Source organism: Alosa alosa, chromosome 8, assembly GCF_017589495.1.
Source record: "Alosa alosa isolate M-15738 ecotype Scorff River chromosome 8, AALO_Geno_1.1, whole genome shotgun sequence".
Taxonomy (NCBI): domain Eukaryota; kingdom Metazoa; phylum Chordata; class Actinopteri; order Clupeiformes; family Clupeidae; genus Alosa; species Alosa alosa.
Genome location: NC_063196.1, coordinates 3,466,169 through 3,490,818, shown reverse-complemented (window position 1 = coordinate 3,490,818; position 24,650 = coordinate 3,466,169). Strand labels below are relative to the sequence as shown.

At 49.1% G+C, this 24,650-nt stretch overlaps 2 protein-coding genes across 2 annotated transcripts in view; both read right to left on the bottom strand.

Moving 5' to 3' along the window:
- Window positions 1-78: 78 nt before the first annotated feature.
- LOC125299607 (probable G-protein coupled receptor 139) lies at window positions 79-3,837 on the bottom strand. The gene is made up of 3 exons (XM_048250939.1): window positions 3,608-3,837; window positions 2,683-2,798; window positions 79-1,226 (listed from the first exon to the last, which is right to left on the bottom strand). The coding sequence occupies exons 2-3, from the start codon at window positions 2,765-2,767 to the stop codon at window positions 190-192; spliced, it is 1,122 nt and encodes a 373-aa protein (XP_048106896.1). The 5' UTR covers window positions 2,768-2,798; window positions 3,608-3,837; the 3' UTR covers window positions 79-189.
- A 2,365-nt stretch (window positions 3,838-6,202) lies between these two features.
- Window positions 6,203-24,650, bottom strand: part of fynb (FYN proto-oncogene, Src family tyrosine kinase b) — a 54,137-nt gene continuing 35,689 nt past the window's right edge. Inside the window, exons 3-14 of the mRNA XM_048250502.1 lie at window positions 24,550-24,650; window positions 23,491-23,648; window positions 21,512-21,606; window positions 17,848-17,946; window positions 16,606-16,709; window positions 15,470-15,619; window positions 11,684-11,848; window positions 9,857-10,036; window positions 9,158-9,234; window positions 8,674-8,827; window positions 7,536-7,667; window positions 6,203-6,416 (exon numbers count right to left, since the gene is read on the bottom strand). The exon at window positions 24,550-24,650 is cut by the window's right edge and continues 108 nt beyond it. Coding sequence (XP_048106459.1) covers window positions 6,208-6,416; window positions 7,536-7,667; window positions 8,674-8,827; window positions 9,158-9,234; window positions 9,857-10,036; window positions 11,684-11,848; window positions 15,470-15,619; window positions 16,606-16,709; window positions 17,848-17,946; window positions 21,512-21,606; window positions 23,491-23,648; window positions 24,550-24,650 — 1,624 coding nt within the window. The 3' untranslated portion in view covers window positions 6,203-6,207. The remainder of the gene's footprint in view (window positions 6,417-7,535; window positions 7,668-8,673; window positions 8,828-9,157; window positions 9,235-9,856; window positions 10,037-11,683; window positions 11,849-15,469; window positions 15,620-16,605; window positions 16,710-17,847; window positions 17,947-21,511; window positions 21,607-23,490; window positions 23,649-24,549) is intronic.

The following is a 24,650-nucleotide window of genomic DNA, read 5'->3' as shown; positions in this document are numbered from 1 at the left end:
CAAAATGTACAGAAATATCATACTAAATCAATACTAAATACTACATCAATCAATATCAACACTGATAGTTTAATCTGCTGTTAACTTTATTTTTTTTCTTCCATTTTTTAATCAGCTGAAAATTGATCCAGTTCCTGAGAGTCTTCCTCACACTGTCCCTTATGGTCTCTCCCAATGTTCAAAAAGACCCTACGGTCTCTCACAGTGTGAAAACGACTCTATTCGCTTGTGTTCCGTGAGGACCACATGGATGGGCTCCCTGGCAGGGCTCCTGCTGTTGTGATGGGCCACGGCGAAGACTTTCATGGTGTTCTGTGTGATGAACGAGCTGAGCTCCTGAGCCTTGACCCTGCAGGTCAGCGTGCCCAGCAGCTCCTGGCGGAAGCGGCGGCTGACCACGCAGTACAGCAGGAAGTTGGTGGTGGAGTTGAGGTTCTGCAGCATGTTGGCCACGTCGCTAGCCACGTTGATTGCGAGTGCGTAGTCGTTGCGGTCAAAGTCATTGTGGTTGTACTGGGTGCGCAGGATGCAGTAGGTGACGAAGCGCGGCAGGCTGAGCACCACGAAGGCCACCGACACCGTGCCCAGGAGGATGATGGTCCGGCGCACCATGCCCTGCGTGTTGGAGCCGCGGATAGTGCGCCACTCCTCCTGGGTGAAGAGCCGGCTGGAGCGGCACAGGTGGTAGGCGATGAGTGAGTTGTAGCTGATGACCAGGACGATGGGGACGCCGGCCGAGAGGAAGGAGGTGACCCACACGATCACGGTGGAGTAGACGGCCTCCCGGTAGTGGCAGCGCGGCAGCGTCACGTTCCCCGTGTCCAGCGTCTGGTTGACCGGCGTCACCTCGTTGATCCAGCCCATGGGCAAGGACACCAGGTGCGACACCACCACGATGGCCACGCAGGTGAGCACGGTGGTGCGCGGGCGCGTGAAACGCTGTGTGGCGGCCGTGACGCTCAGGACCAGGTAGCGCTCGATGGTGAACACCACCACGATCCAGGAGGAGCTGTACAGAGCACCGTACTGCAGAATACCCATGATGCCACACCAGGGGTGCGAGTGCCAGAAGGGCTGCAGCTGCAGGAAGGTGAGGCACAGGTCCAGCAGGATCACCCACACCAGGTAGCAGGTGTCCATGATGGCCAAACAGCTCAGGTAGATGACCGCTGTTGCCGACATGCCACATTTACGGAAGCGGATCATGTAGAAAGTGAAAAGGTTAGCTGGGAGAAAAGAAAAGAAAGGTAGGTGGTAGGTAGGATAGATGATGTCTATTAAGTGAACATTTGAATTAAGTTAGCTAATTTTAGTACTGTATATCATTTTGTACTACATGTACAATACCAGTTAAAAGTTTGGACACACAAACGCGTTCATGTTTTTTTTATTATGACAGCCGCGAAGCGAAGAGTTTTTTTCTTCTGGATTTTTCCTTTTTTTTTTTCTTCAGTAATTTTGTGTCAACGATTCCTGGACACTGAAAGACCGGGGTGCACGAAACTGGTTGGGCATGTAGCCCTACAAGGATGACATGGACACAGTTTTCTGTGAATATCTCAAGAACCGTAGAGCCTAGGGGGACCATATTTCTTTAGTTGGTCTCGAGGGGCCATGTCAACCCATTTGAAAAAATATAATGTCCGCAACACTGCTTTTGACTCCCATATATTTAATGCACAACAGGCAACATTTCGACCCTGCTGGGTCTTCTTCAGGCAAAAGGCATTTGGGATGTGCACACAATAACTGTTTGCTGAACGGCATGTCAACCCATCCCATAACCACTCATTTGATGTATAGCGCCACCTAGTTAAAAATAAAAAAGCAAAAATGAGGTGTTGTAATCACAGGTATCTCTGGCTGACAGGGTCAAAACTGCACAAAATTGGAGGTGTATGATCATTCTGGCACCCTCTGCATAATAACAATAAAAGTTTAATCTAATCTAATCCAATCTAATCTAATCTAAATTTAATGACTGTACACCAACTGGCCTGTAGATGGCCAGACACAGTTTTCTGTGAATATATCTCGAGAACCGTAGGGCCTACGATGACCAATTTGTTTTGTAATGTTGGCCTCCAGGGACAATGTCAACCGATCCCATATCCTGTCATTTCATGTATAGTGCCACCTACAGTAGTTAAAAATGAAAAAAAAACAAAAAGAAACTGGGCATTGTAATCACATTGTAATCTTTGGCTGACAGGTTCAAAACTGCACATAATTTGAAGTATAGGCTCATTATGACACCCTCTGAATGCATGCCAAGTTTGGAATTCCGTTCATGGGGGACCATACAATAAATGAAATACAATAAACACACACACACACAGGGTGGAACAATACCAAAGGTCAAAATTATGACATTTCACACATGGAATTACATACTGCAAGCAAAACATCAAGTTGTGGGCAAACAAAGCTATTTTTCATATTTTAGATTCTTCATAGTAGACATTCTCTGTATGTGTATTTACCATTTTTTTCATTGTTGACAACAGAAATGTTTATCATGTGTTTGTGTGAAGATAATTTCATGGTTTTCAACTGAACTTATTATGCAAAACACTTGGCACATGGCAAGAGTGGGCTGGATACATGTCTGTATCACGTTACACACACACACACACACACACACCCACACACACAAACACAAACACACACACACACACACACCTGGAATACCCACGATGCACAGCAGTGGGTAGTACACTTTCTGGACGGCGATGAAAATAGTGGATCCATCCATTGTTCCACTCATCAGCACAGGTTAACATCACACATGATAATACCTGCAATAAAACCATTAGGAAGGAGGATGTGATTTCACTCAAGCGAGAGGAACAGGACAGAACTGGATAAGGCTAGAATGCCATGATGTAACATTGCTGAAAAAAAGTTTAATCCTTTTGCTCTTTGGGCCCAACCTATCTCTAGCCTCTCATTGAAGCTTTACTCAGTTCAAATCAGATGGTAAAAATAGAAGTACACAGCAACAAAAACGAATGTGATTGTGATTGTCATTGTGAGGTTATTCGCCCGTAAGCAAATTCCAGAGGAAATGAGTGCAGCTAATCCTTTCATTTGCGTCGTGTTAAACACTGATGACTCTGAAGGTGCCTGGACAGAATGACATGCATGCAGAAGAGATAGACTCTTGTGCTCTGCAGGCATGACATTAGAAGTCCTACAGCATATTCAGTTGCATCTACTGCATTACACATCAAATATTATCCATTAAACTAAATCAAATTGAACTTCATCGCCTTCTTTAACATCCAAGAGGCCTTCACTTTTCAGTTTAAAGGTCCTGAGCACCCATTACAATATACAATCATGCAGTTCTTACTACTACATTACAGCTTAACATAGTCCTCATGGGTTTGAGTAAATACAAAGAATATCACAGTTCTCCTCTTATTTTAAAAATAAAACTAGTACATTCTTTACATAGACATTTATGAATCTAAATCAGAGATGAGGACATTATTAGGTCTGTAGTGAGACCTTCAGCACAGATTTGACTCCAAACAAGAAAGATTTGAAACCAAGAAGCTCTCATGACAAGCACTGTGTGTAAACAGGAGAGTTCTGTACTCACTCTGGAGAGGGAGGGTCTGACGGTGGAGCGCAGTGATCTGACGGACAGTTAGTCCAACTGGCCACTACACCACCCGACAGCTCGGCTGTATAGGGAGGCGGGAAGAGAAGCCCCCGTGCTGCGTCCACGTCAGACATGATGCAGGTGGACACAGGAGATAACTCTGGGCTGGGCACACAGACTCCATTGATCTGTGTGACCTCCTCTAATGGGCTGGCTCTTACCTCAGACACAATACATACCAGTTTATGGCCATTAGGTGTTCAGGATGCTCATTATCATATATCATTTACATTACAACAGCAGAAACATATTTAAGACTAACAAGGAATTGAACAGCAGAAACATATTGAAGAAAAAAAGGGATTGTGCTCTTTTCTGCGATCCCATCTTGTGGAAAAGGCTTGTAACAACATGTATTTGGTCTCATAGCAACCTAGAGCAGTAATACAATAGTGCATTATGAGGGTGTTGTCTCAGTGGAGCCTCACACACCGTACCCTGCTTGTGACAGTTTCTCTCAAACACACACATACACAAAATAGAAATCGCTTAGACAGAGCATAAAATGCTTATTGTTTTTTTTTTTTTATTGTCAAATGGCAAATCAATGAGTTAACCAAAATGGTCATGTTAAAACATGGGAATGGAGAAAATGAACAAGAATACTGACATTTCTTTCTTAACCATAATGTAAAACTGAACAAACAAAAGAGCTTTTAAGAAACATATTCTGATTCTAATTCACAGACCAGCTCCCAGTGGGCACACAGGTCACATGTGATGAGTATGGTTGCTGCGCCATTCTCAGCCAACTCATTATCCACCTACTGGTTAAATAAAATATAGGAATTAAGACTGAATAACATCCGGGTCAGTAAAAGATTCAATAACAAAACAAAAAAAAAATCCCTACGAGGATGTGGTTCAGACATGATTGGCAGAAGGTTGTGGAAGTGCTATGCATACAGGCCCAGAGTGATTGGTGATTATTGAGGTGCACATGAGGGGGACGTGGGAGGGTGTGGTAGGGTGGGGCAGGGCGGGGTCCTTCATCACCCCCATGCCCTACATACCCACTTCAGTCTCGCCCGCTGCAGACAGAGGGTGAAGGGAAAACAGTGACCTCCCTTCAACGTCACACGCAAGGAGAAAGACATATGAGATGCAACGGAATGGCTGCTTTACGGTGCTCTGCATACAGGGTCAAATAAGTGGACACTTATTGTGGACACATCTTTTTCTTATTAAACAAACATGTCGCTCTGGTTGACACTAAATACCTGTACTGGTCGTTTCTGGGTAAAAATGTTCAAACCTTGCAATATAAGCGCAAAGAGATATGTTCAAATGTTTCATTATTACATGTTTGGCTGTAATTACAAAAATGTAACATAAATTGCTTGTAAAATAACTCTGTTACAGCATTAGCCTTACAACTATTACGTCTGAAGAGGACACATACTTTACATGGATGAAAAAGTTAGGCTAACTAAAACTAGCTTCTTCAGAGGCAGTGCCAAACAAAATTTCCTCCTCATGCTTGCCCGAAGCCTGTGAATGAGATGATCTTTTTTTTTTAAGGAATTAATACATTGAGACACTAAACTTACAAGAGAATCTGCCCTTCCATTGTACACATTTTCTGTCCAAAAAGAGGAATTTGAGGACCGTTTGTGGATAGTTTCCCATCCAACTTCTAAATGTGATAATACATGGGGCAACCTTTTTAGCCATGTTGCTGGGCAACCACATAAACAGTTTCACTTATTGTGATTGACCATCATGATGATTTGCCTACCGTTAATTAAAGTTCTCTAGAAGCGGTTGCCCAATATTAACGGGAACATGTCAGAACCATGATAATAATGAGGAATACTGCCCTGCAACATTCCTCAAAAAGTTGTCCCATGTGTTATCAGGTTTAAAAAAAGTCAAGAAAATAAGCTTTTCTCTATGTGCTATCAACGCCAGAGTATTGTGTCTATCTCCAGTGCTTACTTTATGAATTATTTCGATTAATCTTAATTACTTCATTTATTCTGATTATAATTATTTTGCAGAAGACAAATGACTTATGGCAGAGAGAACATGAAGGTGAACAAAAAAAACCCAAAAGAACTAAAACAGGCCAACTGAAACAAAACAAGAACTTATGAGGTTAAGCAAACAATCAGTTCATATTTACACTCAATACAACAACCTTGCCTTGCCAATCCACCCATCCCCCATCCCCAAAATCACATCTCCCCCCACCTTCCCCAGTCTTCTGGCCAGATGAGAAATCCTGCCTTCTCTAGTCCATAGTCCTTCACCTAGTCAGAGAGGGTGTGTATTTGTGTGTGTGTATGTGTGTGTGTGTGTGTGTCAGTACTCTGACAGCTGAGAGTTTAGTGGAGAGGCGGTTTGGAGGACTGCGGACTCTGTACACATGTCCCCGCAGGCAGGGCAGGTTTTGGGGAGAGCTGGCGGGATTGTTCCAGGGCGATCGGTAGTCCTTCCCGGCCCTGTCCAGGCCCTGAGCGCGGGGCTGGCGGGTGGGGGGGGGGGGGTGGTGTGCCTGGTGTGGCCTGGTGGGCGGCGGGCGGAGCTTCTGGGGCTTAAAGGTTGTCTCCGGGCTGGTACTGGGGCTCGGTGGCGGTGAAGTAGTCCTCCAGGAAGGCCTGCAGGTACTCGAAGGTTGGCCGCTCCTCGGGGTCCTTCTTCCAGCACTGGACCATGAGCTCGTGCAGGGAGCTGGGGCAGTCCTGGGGACACGGCATCCTGTAGCCACGCTCCACCTGCTCTAGCACCTCACGGTTGTTCATGCCTGTAAATGTGCACACACACACGCACGCGCAAGCACACACACACACACACACACACACACACACACACACACACACACACACACACACACACACACACACACGTACACACACACGCACACGCAACCCAAACTTAACATTGTGCCCCGTTTTAATTCATTTCATATGAAAAAGAAGACACCGGCATATACAAAGGCAAGAGAACGTAATACACACTACAAAGAGCTTAGCTGTGTCTTGTTTGTCAAGTGTCATTTTGCTGAAGGATGGGTACTGAATTCGTGTTTCTCTTAGGAATACAGAAAAATGTCTGCTCCCTTAAACTCACAGGAGGAATGGAAGACCATTAGTATGGAGTCTCAAGCAATGATTTGGTCTACTGCATTTTTTGAATATTTAACAGTAGTATGCAGCCATTCTGGATCTCGCCCATGGTCTGCAGATGTTTTCAGAACTTTCACATCTGCTGGAATGATGAAATTATCCCTAAGGTCCACCACACTCCTCAGCAACCAGACCCTCCCCTCTTTTACACACGCACAAACACTCCCTATTTCTCTCTCTCTCTCTCTCTCTCTCTCTCTCTCTCTCTCTCTCTCTCACACACACACACACACACACACACACACACACACACACACACACACACACCAGTCCAGCACTCTCCATCTGGTCTTAACATGTGTTTCCCCTCCCAGAGAAAGGCACCCAGGCGGCTACAGGCTGCAGTCCACCTCTGCAGCCCATGAGAGGGGAGGGAGGGGAGGGGAGGGAGGTGCTCTTCCCTGGGGCAGCCCTGGGATTACGTGTCATGCAGGACAAGGCCTGAGCAGGGCGGCAGCACGCAACACCGCTAATTCATCCGTCAAAGAGCGCTTTGTCCGAGCCCAAACAATGGGAGCGGGGCAGCAATCTAATTGTTGATGGTCTGTGCATTCCAACAAGGAGCAGTTGTTGCAACATATGCGGCATACAGAAATAGATTATCCCATGTCCCGTGGATTAATGAAAGCAGATCTGACTGCAAGCTAAATGTAAGCAGGCCTCAAGTGTGACCAACATGTCCTAGGTTGCATTTGAGCTTTGCTCTGAGATCATGATGGGGAGCTGGAGCTGCTTACCTGGGTAGGGCACTCGTCCCTTGGTCACCAGCTCGGTGAGCAGGATGCCGAATGACCAGACGTCTGACTTGATGGTGAACTTGCCGTACAGAGCAGCCTCTGGGGCTGTCCACTTGATGGGGAACTTGGCACCTGAGGAACAGAGAATGGGGTGGGGGACAGATTTGAGTGAGGCACTGCTGGAGGGGGGGGGGTCAGATTTGAGTGAGGCACTGCTGGAGTGGGCCAGCGCTAGAGCAGGCCCAGCATCAGCACTTCTCCCTGGGACTGGAGCCCAATCTCACAGATGGAAGAAGCATGGCTAGTGACAGGAGTCTGAGCAAGCTGACACGGAGCAGAGGCTGAGGCGGAGACACGCAGGGAGATGAAGAAAAGCTCCCATAATGCATCATGGTCGGCCTCTCTCTTAAGAGCGGGAGTGTCTGGAGTGGGGAGTGGAGCCAGGCGTGAGGACAGGACCAGCACATGTTTGGAGCCCGGCTTAGCGTCCAGCGTCCACGGCCCACTCTGATCCCAGTCTCTGGCCGCCAGCCCCCGATGAGCTCAGGGCGCTGGCTGGGAGCGGACAGGAGGGTGGGGCCTTCAGGGACCCCCGAGGGGGGACGGGTCCAGGACCAGAGGAAAAATCCCCAAACCACATGTTGTGCGCTCTCTCTCTCACGTTCGCTATCTCTCTCTCTCTCTCTCTCTCTCTCTCTCTTTCTCTCTCTCTCTCCCTCTCTCACGCTCGCTATCTCTCTCTCTCTCTCTCTATCTCTCTCTCTCTCTCTCTTTCTTTCACTCCCGCTATCTATCTCTCTCTCTCTCTCACTATCTCTCTCTCGCTCTCCCTCTCTCTTTCTCTCTTTCTCTCTCTCTCTCCACTGTTTGCTCAGGATACGCTACAGAGGACATAGCTGCCTGCAAACAGCTAGGGCAAACAACCTTAAATAACTTAATGCTAATCGCTGCCACCCTCAGGCAAAAGCACTTATGACTGTGGCTATAAATAATTTGTATGAATTTTACTCATAGCATATCAAACATAGAACACGCGTGTACACACACTTCCACCATAAAGCAAAACGCAAACTCTGTGAGCCAGGACGTGTGTTTACATGTTGGCAGCGGTGGTGGTGGCTGCTGCTGCTGATCTCACCTTGCCTTGCCGTGTACTCGTTGTCCTCGATCAGCCGGGCTAGGCCGAAGTCGGCGATCTTGCACACCAGGTTGTCCCCGACCAGGATGTTGGCCGAGCGCAGGTCTCTGTGGATGTAGTTCATCCTCTCGATGTAGGCCATCCCCCCGGCCACCTGCCACAGAACACAGAACGGGCCCGCAGGTCAGTCACAGGGCAGTTAGAGGTGTGTGTGTGTGTGTCACCTGCGATGTGCTGACCGTGTGAACCCCGCGGGTGCTAGCGTGTGTGTTGCAAGCATGTCTCTTATAATGCCAGGAGGGAGGTTTACTTGCTGCACAGTTTCTGTGCTAGCTGGCTACCATTACATGTGCACAGTGCACACACACACACACACACACACACACAGTATGACAGCAAGACGAGAAGATGTCCAGACAGACAGACCCTGCTGGGTCTACTGATGTACTTATTGGACCATGAGCATTACTTAGGTGTGGCTCACCTGAGCAGCCATGTCCACCAGGTTTGGCAGCTTCAGCCCTCGTCCTTCTCCGTCCTTCAAGAAATCCAGCAGGCTTCCTGGAGAGGCATGATATTGAACATGAGCAAGTGTCAGGCACTTGATTGCGTCTTAGAGAAAATATTGACTTTCCTCACATTCCTAGGAATGTTTTGTGACCTAAATAAATGCTGGTCGCTAATGTAGCCCAATGTGATTTGCATCAGGAGTTCCAGAGGCTCACTCAAACTAAAACATTTTTTTTCCGTGAGGCTTTGTTGTGGCTTGCTTAGATGGCCTCTTTCTTAGAACAAAAAGGCTGTTAAAAGTTAAAAATAGCAGCACAATGCTGTGGTTCTGGAGAAAACATCAATGCAGGAGAAGTGGAGAGAACAGAGCTAGGGAGGTTTTAGTGGGAAGCTGTGATGAAGCTTAATTTCTCTCCTCAACTTTCTCCGTAAACATTTTAACCAGGCTGCTCAAAGACAGGAATTTTTAACGAGAAAGGTCTCATTCTACACTTACAAAACAGAGGATAATATTACCAGAGAATGTACCATACAAAGTGCTTAAATGGCTCTCAAAATTCTCAAAATTCCTCAAAGTTTTTATATGGTCTGTTTGAAGCATTGTTATGTCTTTGAGTGTACATTTTCTTACAAACTCTGGCCAAACTGCGTTGCCATGGCGGCGACCACTGACCTTTGCCCATGTACTCGGTGACGATGTAGATGGGCTCCTCGGACACCACAGCGTACAGCTGCACCAGCTTGTCGTGCCGCAGCTTCTTCATGATCTGGGCCTCCTCCAGGAAGGACTCGGGGGACATGGTGCCCGGCTTCAGGGTCTTCACCGCCACCTTAGTGGTGCCGTTCCACGTGCCTGGCGCCCAACAGACCACACACAGGGTGAGTCTACATCCTGCCTCCATACCCAGGAGTAGAACTTTGATTTCTCAAAGAGACTCACAACACCAAAACATGGGATTCTGCTTGCCTTTACTTGACATAGATGGCCCAACTACACACACTCTTTGATATGCACTCTCATGGATACTCCCAGGTTTACAGTTTGCCAATTTGGATTTTCAAGCCATTGCAATACCTAATGCATATTTGTGTCGTCTGGCTTGACTGAACAGGAGGATGAGGGCCTGTGTGGGAATGAGGCCCAAAGCGCACTAATAACCCTGGAGTGGATAATCCTCTGCACACTGATTAAGGTGAGTCATTCAGTTACTGCAGGAGCGACCTCTCGGTACGCCGCCATGGTAGAGTGTGCTGTATGTGGTCTAGGATTGAGATAGGGAGTGAGAGCCAGCTATATGTTCAGTCATGTATTCCTCTGAAAAGATAAGTAAACAGATATGTCATCTATGGCTTAAAGGCAAGACAGAATGCTAGAGACTTTGGATATGACATGCATGTCTCTGACAGCAGGTTTGATTTAGGGGGTAGCTGATCTAACAAAGTCTTCCCTTGTCTAATTCATTCCTCACACACACACACACACACACACACACACACACACGCACACACACACACACATACACACACACACACACACACACACACACACACACACACACACACTAAACAGGTACACACACTGGGGTGTGGAACACAATGCTGGGAGCCCCCGGGGCATTAGAGAAGGTGAACCTTAGCCTCAGGCCCCTAAATGCACAAATTAACCACTTGCACAGAAAAGAAGATTAATTCTGGGTATCCTGGAAAAAACCCTTTATGGATTAACCATATGTTATACTGACTTCATAATTTATCCAAGTGGGTTGTGTGACAAACTTTAGTCTATTTGGTACTATTAACTGTCATTAGATGACAAATGCCAATGTTTGACATTTGGTCTATCAAATTCCAAATGAAAAAGAACAAAGTTATACATTTCTCGTCCTTCCAAGATACCCTTCAAGATAGATGGAGGTAAAAGAGAAATAGGGATGGATAAAAAGGGATGGATCATTATTGCCTTACCACACCACACATCAGCAAAACATCCCGCCCCCAGCTTTACTTCCAGCTCAAGAGAGCTCCTGACGATTTCCCAGGCATCGTGGGTCAGGCCCACAGTGTCAGGCGTGTAGTTCACACACACGGACGTTAAATTAAAGCACAAACCATCCGCACTCTCTACAGGGGAGGGAAGGAAGGCAAGGCACACAAAGGGTTAACTACCAGGGAGTGGAACATGCAAAGCGGGGCGGGCCAGGAGCCAGCGCTGGAGGTGCCCAAGGAGCCCAGCGGTGCACGTCTCGGTGGCGTGGGGAGTGTGCAGGTATTTACACTTGAGCTGTTATATGCAAATAGCACCAGGTCACCCTCCCCAAACACTTCAAGTGATTAGAACAAGAAGTTTGGCCTCGGGAGCCGGAGGTGGAATGTGTGGAACCGGTGAGACGTGCACCAGTGTGTCCGGGGCTCCTCGGGGGGCAGTCCAGCAGGCTCCTGCTCGGCCGCCGCGTGGGTCGGGAGGGGTTGGGGTTTGTACGTGACGGAGTCTTGCCCGTACCCATCCAGACCTCCCCAAACTGCCCATTCCCCAGACGCTTGATGAGCTGCAGCGACTCCCGCGGGATCTCCCACACATCTTTGGTTTTGACGGACAGGTCGGTCAGACGGGGCATTCCTTTGTGGCAGGGCACCACCAAGCGACAGCACAGCCCTGCTGCCCGCTCTGTGTGTGGGGGCACCGCAAGCAGGGAGCGCACATGGACCACACACACACAAAACACACACACACACACACACACACACACACACACACACACACACACACACACGCACACGCACACGCACACACACACACACACATAAAACACACACATAAGGTGAAAGAGAGAAGAGAGACAGGCTTAGAGGCAGAGCACAGCATAAGCAGAGCAGTATTAAAGTCAGAGCAGCTGGTTGAGTTGACCCATCTCACTTCTAGTCACACCGCAGGATCTTCTTCTGAGTCATGGAAAAATAAGCTGCATTATTCATGGATCTGCCACAATATGCCCACACTGACCTGGTTTCAAACACAACCACTTGCTTTTTCACAAGAAGTATGACTTTTTGCCGTTTTCCATCGATATTGTCAACTATGTGTATTTTAATAACATGAATAGTCAATAATCTGTGAATAGGTGAATTAAACCATACAAAAAAGCCAAGTGGGTGGTGGGGGATGATTGCATTTTGGAGACAGGGAGAGAATGCCGAGGTGAGTTAGGTAAAGAGCTTAAAGTCCGGCCTCCCGGTCAGCCAGTGTGTGTTCGGAGCGAGACACACAGAGATGAGCTCAGGTAGTCCTGTCCAATCAGTTGCCGACACTGCAGAGGCCAGATGGCAGCAGCCAGCAGGCCACACAGCCCCTCATTAATCTGTCTAATGCACGCACACTGCTCACACAATCAGCCAGAAAGAGAGGGAGGGAGAGAGACAGAGAGAGAGAGAGAGAGAGAGGGAGAGAGAGAGAGAGGGAAGGATGGAGCATGTCCATCCACTCTGCCTTTAAGCTGTGCCCTGATTCACTATCTGCGGCTGGCAAATGAAAGCACTTTTTCTAAAAGCTGTGAGTGGATTTCAGGTGATGTGGCAGGTAGCAGGGGGACCAAGGGAGGCGATGCGGCTACATTTTTAATCTAATCTCCCTGCTGCTGCAACTCTCCCCTACAGGCCACACTTATCAGCCCTGCACACACACACACACACACACACACACACACACACACACACTCATGATCATTTCACTGCAGAATAAATAGGCCCACTCTCTGTCTGAAACGGTGTGCATGGCTCATTAATCCCACACACTGGCTGAAAGGTGTCCTGTGAAATCCTTCAGTTGGATTTCTCTTGCAGAACATCGGCCAAAGCAATGGATGACAACATGTTGATGTTTAGATGTTGTGCTGGCCTCGTCGTGAATCACAACAAAAACAAGAACAAAATAAACCCTGCAATGACTGCCTTTGTGAGGACTCACTTGGCTTGCCTTGGTGACTCATCTTATTTGGTTCTGCACTGCTGGTCTACTGATGAGCCATATACTTCATTGATTGGAGAAAGTGTTATGATGGTAAATTCAAAGGTTTAAAACAATTTCTCTGCAGCACTTAGAGACCCTGTTTATGGTGGCCCAGAGCTACACTGATGGTGTAAGACTCCATACTGTCTGCCTGCTCAATGACCACCCTGGACCACTTAACTGCCCATATGTTTCTAATGCATTTATGACACCCTCTTTCCTGCAGTGCACCACGGCCATCTTATTACGCTGAGGCTGACCGCGCCTGGCCATCTTATTACGCCGAGTCTGTCTGCTGGTGAATGAGTCCAGAGAGATGAGTTTCGTTCTTACAGCAGCCTGCCATTCAGATAATGCAGCTTACGCAACAGGCCCGAATCAATTGAACAACAATCCCTGCAAAGCCCATCGTGGGATGAGGCTCGGTGATGTCTTCGCCTCGGGGCTTGGTTCAGGACAGACCGCAGGGTTCTCGCAGGGAAGGGACAGGTGAGAGGCTCGTTTGCATGCCATCGATTAGTGGCAGTTTCAAGCCGACTCCTTCCATTTCCTGTCATTTTAGTGGCGCTCGTGATGGGGGGGGGGGGTGGGGCTGGCTCTCGTCCTGAAGATAACGACTGCCGTTGTTTGCTCAGGGCGGGCAAGGAGCCCGATAATGGATGCCTCACTGCCTAAAGCTCACAACAGACACTCTGCAAAGGTCAAACCACTCCCCCACCCCCCACTCCCCCCTCTCTCCCTACTCCACCACATTCCCTTCATGTTGTGACCTGTTGACACTTTATAAAGAGGGCTGGCTATAGGCAGCCCCAGATTCTACTATAGGTAGGCGGGCACTATAGGTGGGCACCACGTGTTGAATCAGTGAGCCCGCGACGTGCTGTGGAGACGGGTGGAGCTCTTCCCTCCACTCTCCCATCCCAGTCAGCCAACCCTGGGACACACAAGTCCTCACCAGCTCCCATTCCCACTGCTCATTTGCTTACATTAAGAGCCTTCAGACCCCAGCAGAAAGTCATTTTCATTTGAGAGATTAGGAGAGGGAGCGAGCGAGCAAGAGAGAGAGAGAGAGAGAGAGAGAGAGAGAGAGGGGGGGGCACACGGAGAGAAAGATAGAGGGAAAAGGGTAGTTGGAGAGGAGCAGGAATGGAAAGGCAATAGCAGAGGGGCTGGAGATGTAAACCCAAGTAAACCCAAGACGCTCTCATGTGTTACCAGACCTGGAGAGAGTGGGCAGTGAGCACAGTCAGATAATGCATTGTGGCAAAGACATACTTTCTGCCTTAGACATGGACACACACCGACACAAAAACACACACACACACACACACACACACACACACACACACACACACATACAGATACTGATGGGGGCACATATACACAAAAATCCATACTGTTCAGTCTCAGCGTATTTAACCGTCAATAAGTCAATGTGCTAACTGGAGCGCGCTGAGGAAATAACATCATGTTCTTAGTGTTTGTGTGTGTGTGTGTGTGTGTGTGTGTGTGTGTGTGTGTGTGTGTGTATGTGTGTGTGTGTGTGTGTGTGTGTGTGTGTGTGTGTGTGTGTGGTGTGAGTGTGTGTGTGGGGTCGGACAGAAGTTTGTTTGCATCATTCAATCATAAATCCACACAGTGTCATCACAGGGGCCAGTGTTCCTCTGCAACCTCCTACACGGGGAAATCCGATCCCATGCAAAAAAACATTCCACTCATTCTTCCCATCTGTACAACTGACATGAACCTGACACTCAGTCATCCGTGTTTGGGGCTCCGTGTGCTTCATAGAATGTGCACATAAACAGAACACTTATATGGCTGGGGGCAGTGTAGCCTGGATGACCTGTCCTGCCTATCAACCAGACTTTCAGGGACTCACTGTTTCACAATATTACACTAAATATATCAGGATCTTAAATGAGTTCTGTGTCTGCTGCTCCTAGAAACAATGTTCTGTTCACTGGGGGCAGTGTAGCCTGGATGACCTGTCCTGCCTATCAACCAGACTTTCAGGGACTCACTGTTTCACAATTTTACACTAAATATATCAGGATCTTAAATGAGTTCTATGTCTGCTGCTCCTAAAAACAATGTTCTGTTTTTATTTATTCTGTACAGGCCAAAGAAAGAATCATTAGCAACAGAAGATACAGTCAACAGTTCAGTGCAAAAATGACTGTGCTGCCCTGTTCATAGCTGTGTCCAGAGGGAGTCTACGCTTCTCTGTGTTGTCCTTGCGGAGTTGTGTGTTGGCTCGGCTGGTCAGTCGGCGGCTCATACCTGAGTAGTGCTGCACCAGCTGCTGCAGCGTCTCAAACTGCGCTCGGGTGGTGATGTAGTAGCCGCCGCTGTCCAGTTTGCGGATCTTGTAATGCTTCACGTGGTCGCCTTTGACGTCGTCCCAGTCCCGTATGGACAGAGAGAAGGCCCCTGAGGGGAACAAGTAACTGTGTTAGCGCTAATGTTCATGCCTCACGCCACTAAACCTTCATGGAGCCCTACTGGGCGACATTAGCTGTTTGCTATGTAGTATAAACTTGTGGGTGCTAGTGTTGAGATATAAGGCTATGTGTGCTTGGTGAGGGCATGGGTGGTGTTGGCGTTAGCTTGAGATAAAAGGCTATGTGTGCTTGGTGAGGGCATGGGCGGTGTTGGCGTTAGCTTGAGATAAAAGGCTATATGTGCTTGGTGAGGGCATCCATGGGTGGTGTTGGCGTTAGCTTGAGATAAAAGGCTATGTGTGCTTGGTGAGGGCATGGGCGGTGTTGGCGTTAGCTTGAGATAAAAGGCTATATGTGCTTGGTGAGGGCATCCATGGGTGGTGTTACGCTTAGCTTGAGATAAAAGGCTATATATATGTGCTTGGTGAGGGCATCCATGGGTGGTGTTGGCGTTAGCTTGAGATAAAAGGCTATGTGTGCTTGGTGAGGGCATGGGCGGTGTTGGCGTTAGCTTGAGATAAAAGGCTATGTGTGCTTGGTGAGGGCATGGGCGGTGTTGGCGTTAGCTTGAGATAAAAGGCTATGTGTGCTTGGTGAGGGCATCCATGGGTGGTGTTGGCGTTAACTTGAGATAAAAAGGCTATGTGTGCTTGGTGAGGGCATGGGCGGTGTTGGCGTTAGCTTGAGATAAAAGGCTATGTGTGCTTGGTGAGGGCATCCATGGGTGGTGTTGGCGTTAGCTTGAGATAAAAGGCTATGTGTGCTTGGTGAGGGCATGGGCGGTGTTGGCGTTAGCTTGAGATAAAAGGCTATGTGTGCTTGGTGAGGGCATCCATGGGTGGTGTTGGCGTTAGCTTGAGATAAAAGGCTATGTGTGCTTGGTGAGGGCATGGGCGGTGTTGGCGTTAGCTTGAGATAAAAGGCTATGTGTGCTTGGTGAGGGCATCCATGGGCGGTGTTGGCGTTGGCGGGTACCTTTGGTGGTTTCACTCTCGCGGATGAGATAGGTGCCTCGGGGGTTGCCTGTGGACAGCAGCTGCCTCTCGGCGTCCTTCCGGCCCAGCTTGCCAAAGTACCAGCTGTGGTGAGAGGGGGAGAGCACAGGACAGGACACCACTGTAAGCGCTGGAGATGTGGTCACCACTCACCCTACTCATTACATCCCATTACACAGGCCACTGGGGGCAGGCTCGGCTCCCTGCCCCAAAGCTAGTCCACTGCAGCTGAAAAACGTCACTGTTTGGGTATGGCACACCCAGTTTCTGCTCCACGAGATCTTTATTTATGTGTGTCTCTCAACAGGAAGCAGATAACCATAGAAATGTTGTCAAATGATAGTCTGAAAGGTTGACACGACACTTCAAAAGCTACTAAATATCACTTGGCTGATCTAGCAAACCTCAGGCTACAACACTTCTACGTGGATGCCCAACTCTCCTCTGGTAAAATAAGCAGCGATTTGCTCCTGACACTGCTCAAGGCAGAAGAACACACTAGTACTGCCATGTGATTCCCACTGGAGAGAAAACTGTCCAGAAACCTCTAACTCTTTTTACTCCAATTGTCTGTAAAACTCGTTTTCTCTCTCTTTCATTCTATCTCTTCTCCAGCATTTTCCCTGTCAGTCTGTAACAGACATTCTTTTTTTAATATCAGACAACATAGCCTTCAGCCTGAATTCCTGTGGCATCTACTGTGTCTAATAAAAGTCATTTTAACAAGGCCATGTGGGAGGGGAGAGGTAGTTTGGGGTGGAGTGTGTGTGTGTGTGTGTGTGTGTGTGTGTGTGTGTGTGTCTGTGTGTGTGTGTGTGTGGAATGGGAGGGCACGCTGTATACATCTTCGCCTAGTCTCACCGCCTGTTGCCGTCTGTGTTTAACACTCCAAAAAGTTCTGTGCAATGATAACCCTGACACTTCAGCTGTGATCGATGGGAGTCATCCTGGTCCCTACCCTGACATTTTCCCCGACAAACCAACAGACAGACAGACAGACAGACAGAGAGATAGACAGGCAGGCAGGCAGAAATGGGCTGTTTGCGGCAGCGGGTCTCCCCCCTGCTAGTTAACAGACGTGTCACTCCTCACTTAGAATGATGCCATGTCAGCCTTGCCTGCAAGCTGGGGAGGACAAGAGACCGGGAGAAGAGGAGGAGGAGGAGGAGGAGGGAGGAGGAGAGGGGGAGGGAGAGAAAAAGAGCGAAAGAAAAACACTTACTCTTCGGCTTGGATGGAGTCCACGGGGGCCACGTAATTACTAGGAATGTAGCCGGTTCCGCCCGTAGTGAGAGAGCGCGCGTCCCACCAGTCCCCTTCCCTGAGGGAGAGACAGATGGAGAGAGAGAGAGAGATGGAGAGGGAGAGAGAGAGAGAGATCTGTCAGGATGGACAGACACATCTGTGAAAGGTAGATGTTATGCAATAATGACAAGGAGAACACTGCATAATAAACCACAGCATTGGCATTAAATAAAACACTGGGATGAATAATACAATCAAACATAATGACTTTATCCTGTCCTGTTGGAGCAGGATCATAAGTGTGTGTGTGTGTATGTGTGTGTGTGCGTGCGTATGTGTGTGTGTGCGTGTGTGTGTGTGCGCGCGCGTATGTGATCAAACATGGCCTGTTCAGCCATATATCAAGCCTGTTAATTTACAGAGCAAAGCACATGGACCACTCCACCCTCTCTCAATTATTCATGAGGCATGTGTGAATATTAAAAGTGGTCCACGCAAAGTTCACAGGGAATCAATGTGAGGATCCGCATTATGTTTGACAGCTGGCTGAAAAAGAGTGAGAAGGAGATAGAGAGCGAGAGTGGGGAAGAAAGAGAGAGAGGGAGAGAGAAAGAGCGAGAGAGGAGGAATGAGAGAGAGCGAGAGTTCGAGTGAGGGAGCGAGGGAGAGAGAGACCTCCAAACAACCTCTCGCCCTCAGGCCAACACAGGCCATTACAGTCACAGGACCACTTCTTCTCTCTTCTCATTTCTCTCTCTCTTTCTCTCTCTCTCTCTCTCTCTCCTCACCTCGGGCTCAACTCCCTGTCTCCATCAACCCCTCACATGATCACATGATGACTTGTGTTCAGGGTCCTCTCCTCTTCCCCTTCCACTCCACCACTCCCCTCTCACTCCTCCAGACACACACACACACACACACACACACACACACACACACAAAGGGCCCGATACAAATACACAATAAAGAGATGAGCAGCATACATACAGACACTCACATACACACATAACCCATACACCACACACAAGCACACACACACACACAATCATCCAATATATATATATATATATATATATATATATATATATATATATATATGTACCGTATGTTAGAATGACTGTGAGTGTGTGACACCACAAGCTGGTGATCTATCTAACCACCCTATGCCTCTGCTGCACATAGAAAGGAGTGAGGAAGAGAGTGAGTAGAGGAGAGGAGGGAAAAGATGACAAGAGAAGAGGAGAGAAGAGAAGAGAAGAGAAGAGAAGGGAAGAGAAGAGAAGAGAAGAGAAGAGAAGAGAAGAGAAGAGAAGAGAAGAGAAGAGAAGAGAAGAGAAGAGAAGGGAAGGAAGAGAAGAGAAGAGAAGAGAAGAGAAGAGAAGAGAAGGGAAGGGAGAGGAGATGAGTGAATAATGAGCTGGTGGGGGTCTTTGTCCAGCACAAAGGAGTGTGGTGCTCTGGGTAAGTGTGCCTGCAGGCCACATCAAAGGCACAGGCCGCTCAGCGCTCCGGCTTTGTGTGTGGAGAGGAGAGACCAGCAGCCCTCCTGAGAGTCCACCGTGTGGAGGAGAAGGAGAAGGAGGAGGAGGAGGAGGAGGAGGAGGGGGGAGGGAGGCATTCTGGGAGAGCCCCAGCTGAGTCCCTCCATCTTTCCCTTCCTCCCTCCCTCTGTCTCTCTCTCTCCCCCACAAGAGAGGGGTGAGACAAGGGAGGGGCACTGTCTGTCACTGCCATGCTTTTGTCTCCAGCAAACCCGTTAACCAAACCACGAGGGCGGAGAGAAAAAAACAAACAAACAAAAACTAAATAAAAACAAAAGCTCCAAGCGAGTCTAGTAAACAAAGGGCCTGCTCCACTAATGCAAAACATGTCCTCCCCTGAGGAAGGCCATCTCTGTGCTCTGGCGAGGAGAAGGCTGTGTGTGGAATTCCACATGCACAAAAGAACAAGAGCTATCAAAACACAAGTCAGTGGTGGGCTCTGGTGCAGGGATGTCCAGAGAAGATGGGGGCGCACTCCAAACTCCAGGAGGCTCCTCTGACCGCTAGCACTGTTTCAGCATTCACATGACAACAAGAGCTGGTGCTGAGCAAAACAGGACGAGGTGAATGAGAGGGCAGTCCAACAGCTGATTCCATCTCATTCACTATCACTGACTGACCATGACATGAAGAGTGGTGGGCAATTCACATTTCACATTTCACAAGTGTGACTGATTTTTTTTTATCTCTGTATGTTAATCATTTCCTGTTACAAAAAGCCTCTTCTATTAAGATGAGCTTTGTTTCCTCGAAATGCCATCACACAACACAACCCTTAGTCACATCCACCCCCACCCACACACACACGCAGACACGCACACACCCCACCCATGGCTGCTCATGTGACCAACATGTCCCGGCATCTGCCGTTTAGCGCCTGCCAACCTCCAGCAGAGGGCTAAGCCGGCCTGAAGCATGTCATCTCTCTAGTGGTCAGCAGGGGGCAGCGGAGAGCCCCTCTCTCTTAGCCCTCAGTGCCAAAGCAGGCAGGCAGGCTGCCTGGACCAGGAAGAGGGAAGGGGTGGAGGGCAGTGTGTGCGCGCACGTGTGTGTGTGTGTGTGGGGGGGGGGGGGGGCATAAGGCCTGGCTGGCTCGCTGTGGTCTCCATCCTTCCAGACAGGAGGAGGATAAGCACTGACCGCTGAGGTCGGGCAGGAAAGGCCCCGCTGTGAAGGCCAGGCGGGGCCAGGGTGGGCCGAGAGGTTTGGAGGCGGAGGGAGAGAGGGGGAGAGAATGTCGGGGTCACGGCTCAAAGATAAACCGCATGGGCTTGAGTCTGTCAGTGCGGCCGCGGCCTGCTCAAATCCATCTCCTCGGCTTATCAGGGCCGGGCCTCCCCCTGTCAAAACAAGCTCCTGTCCATCGCCATGCCGTGCAGAGGGGTTAAGATGGGGAGTCGTCTGTCTCTAGTGTTCCTGACCATGAGCCAGAGCAGAGGGCCTGTCTGTGCCGTGAGCCTTACTGTGGGCCTGGGGAGTGTGGTGCTGTGGGCAGGAACGCCTGTGGCATCTGAGGGGGAGAGAGAGAGACAGAGAGAGAGAGAGACAGAGAGATACAGAGAGACAGAGAGAGAGAGACAGAGAGAGAAAGAGAGAAAGAGAGAGATACAGAGAAAGAGAGAGACAGAGAGATACAGAGAAAGAGAGAGAGAGATACAGAGAGAGAGAGGCAGAGAGAGAGAGAGAGTGCGCGAGGTCTGGAGCGGCGCACCACGGCCCACCCCACACTGCTCTGCTCCGCCCCGTGCGCCTCATTTAGCGGCGGTCTAGTGTGCTGACTGAGGCGGAAAAAGGGCCGCACTGAGCCGAGGCGGCGGCAGGTACAGGAAACGGAGCCGCTACACTTCCTGTGGCAGCTGAAAGTGAAGGCCCGTCCGGGGCAGACTCAAGAACAACACAGGGCCGTACCATTCAGGCAGCAAAGGCGGGGGGGGGGGGACGAGTGAGCCAAAGTCCACGTCATAAGAACAAAACCACCCGTGCTCACACACACACACAGCCTGTATGCAGCTCTGCTCCGTTACATCAAACACATTCACACACACACACACACACACACACACACACACACACACACACACACCTGATTGATTTACTCACGTGCTGTTGATGATCTGAAACTTCTCTCCTTTCCTGAAGCTCAGGTCATCCTCAGTGCGCGCCTCATAGTCATACAGCCACGAACAGAGTGACACCTGCCACAGCAGAGAGGTGAAGAGAGAGAGAAGGAAAGAAAGGCAGTGAGAGGAAAAGAAAGAGTGCAGAGTAGGAGGTAGGGAGAGAGAGAGAGAGAGAGAGAGAGAGATAAGAAGACAGGGTGAGAAACAGAGCCACAGAGAGACAGCCGAGGGAGAGATGGAGTGAAACGGAGAGAGAACGAGAGAAGAAGAGAGAGAGAGAGAGAGAGAGGAGAGAGAAAGGAGAGAGGGAAATATCAGCATCAGCACTGAGGTGATTACCAACAAATGAACCTCAGACTCCAGGCTCTGTGTGGATGAACTGAATGTGCACTGTAAGCTAGCATGGAAAAAAAACATTCTTTTACTCAATACCCATTTTTAATTTGGAGACGTTGGGTAAATGATGGAACAAGAGTCTAATGCTAAGCATACCCCATGCCATCAACTGGCCCAGCAGGGCTGTGTGTGTGTGTGTGTGTGTGTGTGATGGGGGATGGTGTGTCAGCCCTTCTAAATCATTTCTTCCTCCATAGGCAAAGGCAAAATAGACCTTTAAAAGCTTATTGTTCCCACGGGCCGCTGTGGTCTGGTGCACTACCAGAGCCTCTGTGGGCTCAAATTAAAAGACCACTCAACACTGTTGGAATCCCTTGGCCAACTACATGCCTGCCGTGATGGGATTTACGGCTAAAACAGGCCACCTGAGCCCAGAGACGCTACCGGGAGGCGACACGTTGGTGGTAGGCGTCCCTCCCTGTGTCTGCCAGTTCTGATCAGCCTCTTTCTCTGCTGCTGAAGGAGAGGCTCCTCTCTGGTGCTTGGTCTGGTGCTTGAGCCTCACAGACAGACCCCAGAGCAGCTGTTTAAACAGCCCACTGCGCCACATCATTCTGACTCACACAGAAGCTAATGCTAGCTCTGACTGAAGTTAGCCACAGCATCTCGCAGCCATTTACATAGTGATCTATGAAGATATCCAGACAGAACAAATTTTCCACCACAGGATTGGGTGGTCGACCTCAAGTCAGCCATGAACACTGGAGCACAGCAATGTGTGCGAGTCTGTGTATCTCTGTGTGTGTGTGTGTGTGTGTGTGTGGTGTGTGTGTGGTGTGTGTGCGTGCATGCACAAATGAAAGCACTATTAATGTAAAAGAGGCCAGAGTGTGTGTGTGTGTGTGTGTGTGTGTGTGTGTGTGTGTGTGTGTGTGTTGTCCTCTCCAGTGTTCATTCATCAGCGAGCCCCATCTCTTTTGATCTTCTAAGGATGGGAGCGAGCCAACTCCTCCACCACACAAGACACGAGGGGAGCGCTGTGATTGGCCCTTAGCAGGAGCTCATGATGAAGCGGAGGCGATGCTTTGTGCAGTCTTCCTCTAGAGGCACACAACTGCTCATCACACATCACTCAGGTGACTTCAAAGGCCATGGCTTTTGTGTGTGTGTGTGTGTGTGTGTGTGTGTGTGTGTGTGTGTGTGTGTGTGTGTGTGTGTGTGTGTGTGTGTGTGTGTAATGGCTATGTATTGTGAAGACACAGAGTGCCTGAGCGAAACAGTGTTCTGTTATGTGGCCAAGGGTGGAGACAGAGCGGCTGTTTGAGAGAGCACTGGAGGCTTCTCAGTGAAACAGTGGCATGTGTATTGTGCGTCTGAGAATGTGTGCTGACGTGTGTGTGCCCCTGCATCTCTCTGCAAAAGTGTGTGTGTGTGTGAGTGTGTGTGTTTATGCTGACAAGAACCTCTGAATCTCTCCTTGTAAGTGTGTGTGTGTGTGTGTGGTGTATGTGTGTGTGTGAAAAATGAACACACAGAAGTGGAGCTTCAGCACCACCTCTGCTACGGGGGCCGATCACATGAGTCAGGAGGCTGTGCATGGGCGTTGAGCTGTCCTGTGTTTACTCGACAGCCCCGACCGCCAGAGCGCACAAGCACACAGTCATCTGACCGGGCCCTGCTGCTGTGATCCTCACCTCCTCTCCAGCGCCGCACTGGGCGCTCACATGGACACAGCAGGGGCCCCTGGGCGGCCGCCGCCTGCTTGCTGACGTGCACTCTTACTGCAGTTTGACCACATGCCACCGTTCTTCTGCGTGGCTCACCAACTGTGTGATAAGGAGCCTATTTTTTTTATGTGTGTGTTTGTGTGTTTAGAAAAGAGCCATCTCGTGATGAGCATTCAGCCATTATCCTCTCAACGTCAAAGTGTGGCGTCACGCAAGGAGGGTTTTGTTTGTCAGAGCAGAGCAGCAGAAAATGTTAATGTCTTGTGCTTTCAGTGAAATGTCAGTCAGAGAGAAATGCCCCCCCGCCAACACACACACACACACACACACACACACACACATCCCCACCCCCCTGTGTGAGAGAGGAGTTTCTGTGTTGCATAACCCCAAGTAGTATTAACAATCCCTGTGATGCTGGAGGAAACAGTGGAGTCAACTGATGGCTTATCTGGTTGAGAGGGTGGGACAGCTGTACCCAATTTCTCAACGAAGAGAAAATTAAAAATGTAAAATCCCATCAGTCCCCCGTGACTGTGTGGTTTAGGATTAATTTGGACAAAAATAATCCCCAGTTAGGAAAAAGAAATCTCACGGAGAAACATGTGAATATACTGTTTTCCCTACAGTAGCAGACAGGGGCTCTGCAAATCCATTTGAGGATATCCTGACCGGGAATATCACCCACGTAAACAAAGACAAAGAGCACACGCACACACACACGCACACACACACACAACCTGCATTACGCACACACGCGACAAAACAATACGCACACACACACACACACACACAGACAAAAGCAAGCCGGACATTCCACAGTTACCTCTGCTGCCAGAAGTTAGAGCACATCAGGCATAAAGGGCATCCACATTCCCAAAGGTTCAAAGGTCACCAAGCGTTTGCTTATACCTGTTCACTCAGCGGGTCGCGCAGGTCGGTGTGCGAGGAGGATGACCCCTCGAGCGGTCATGCTCCCCAAGCAACCCGGCGCGTAAGCGGTTGTAGTTGGGGATGGCGGTGACGCCGAAGCCGGTGGGGTAGTGCTGCGGTGTGGGG

What these genes read in the sequence shown, in the direction of transcription:
- LOC125299607 (XM_048250939.1), bottom strand. Translation starts at nt 2,767, where the DNA reads ATGAGTGGAACAATGGATGGATCCACTATTTTCATCGCCGTCCAGAAA. An exon ending in GTGCATCGTGGGTATTCCAG is followed by an intron (nt 1,227 to 2,682) that starts GTGTGTGTGTGT and finishes CTTTTCTCCCAG; the next exon opens with CTAACCTTTTCACTTTCTAC.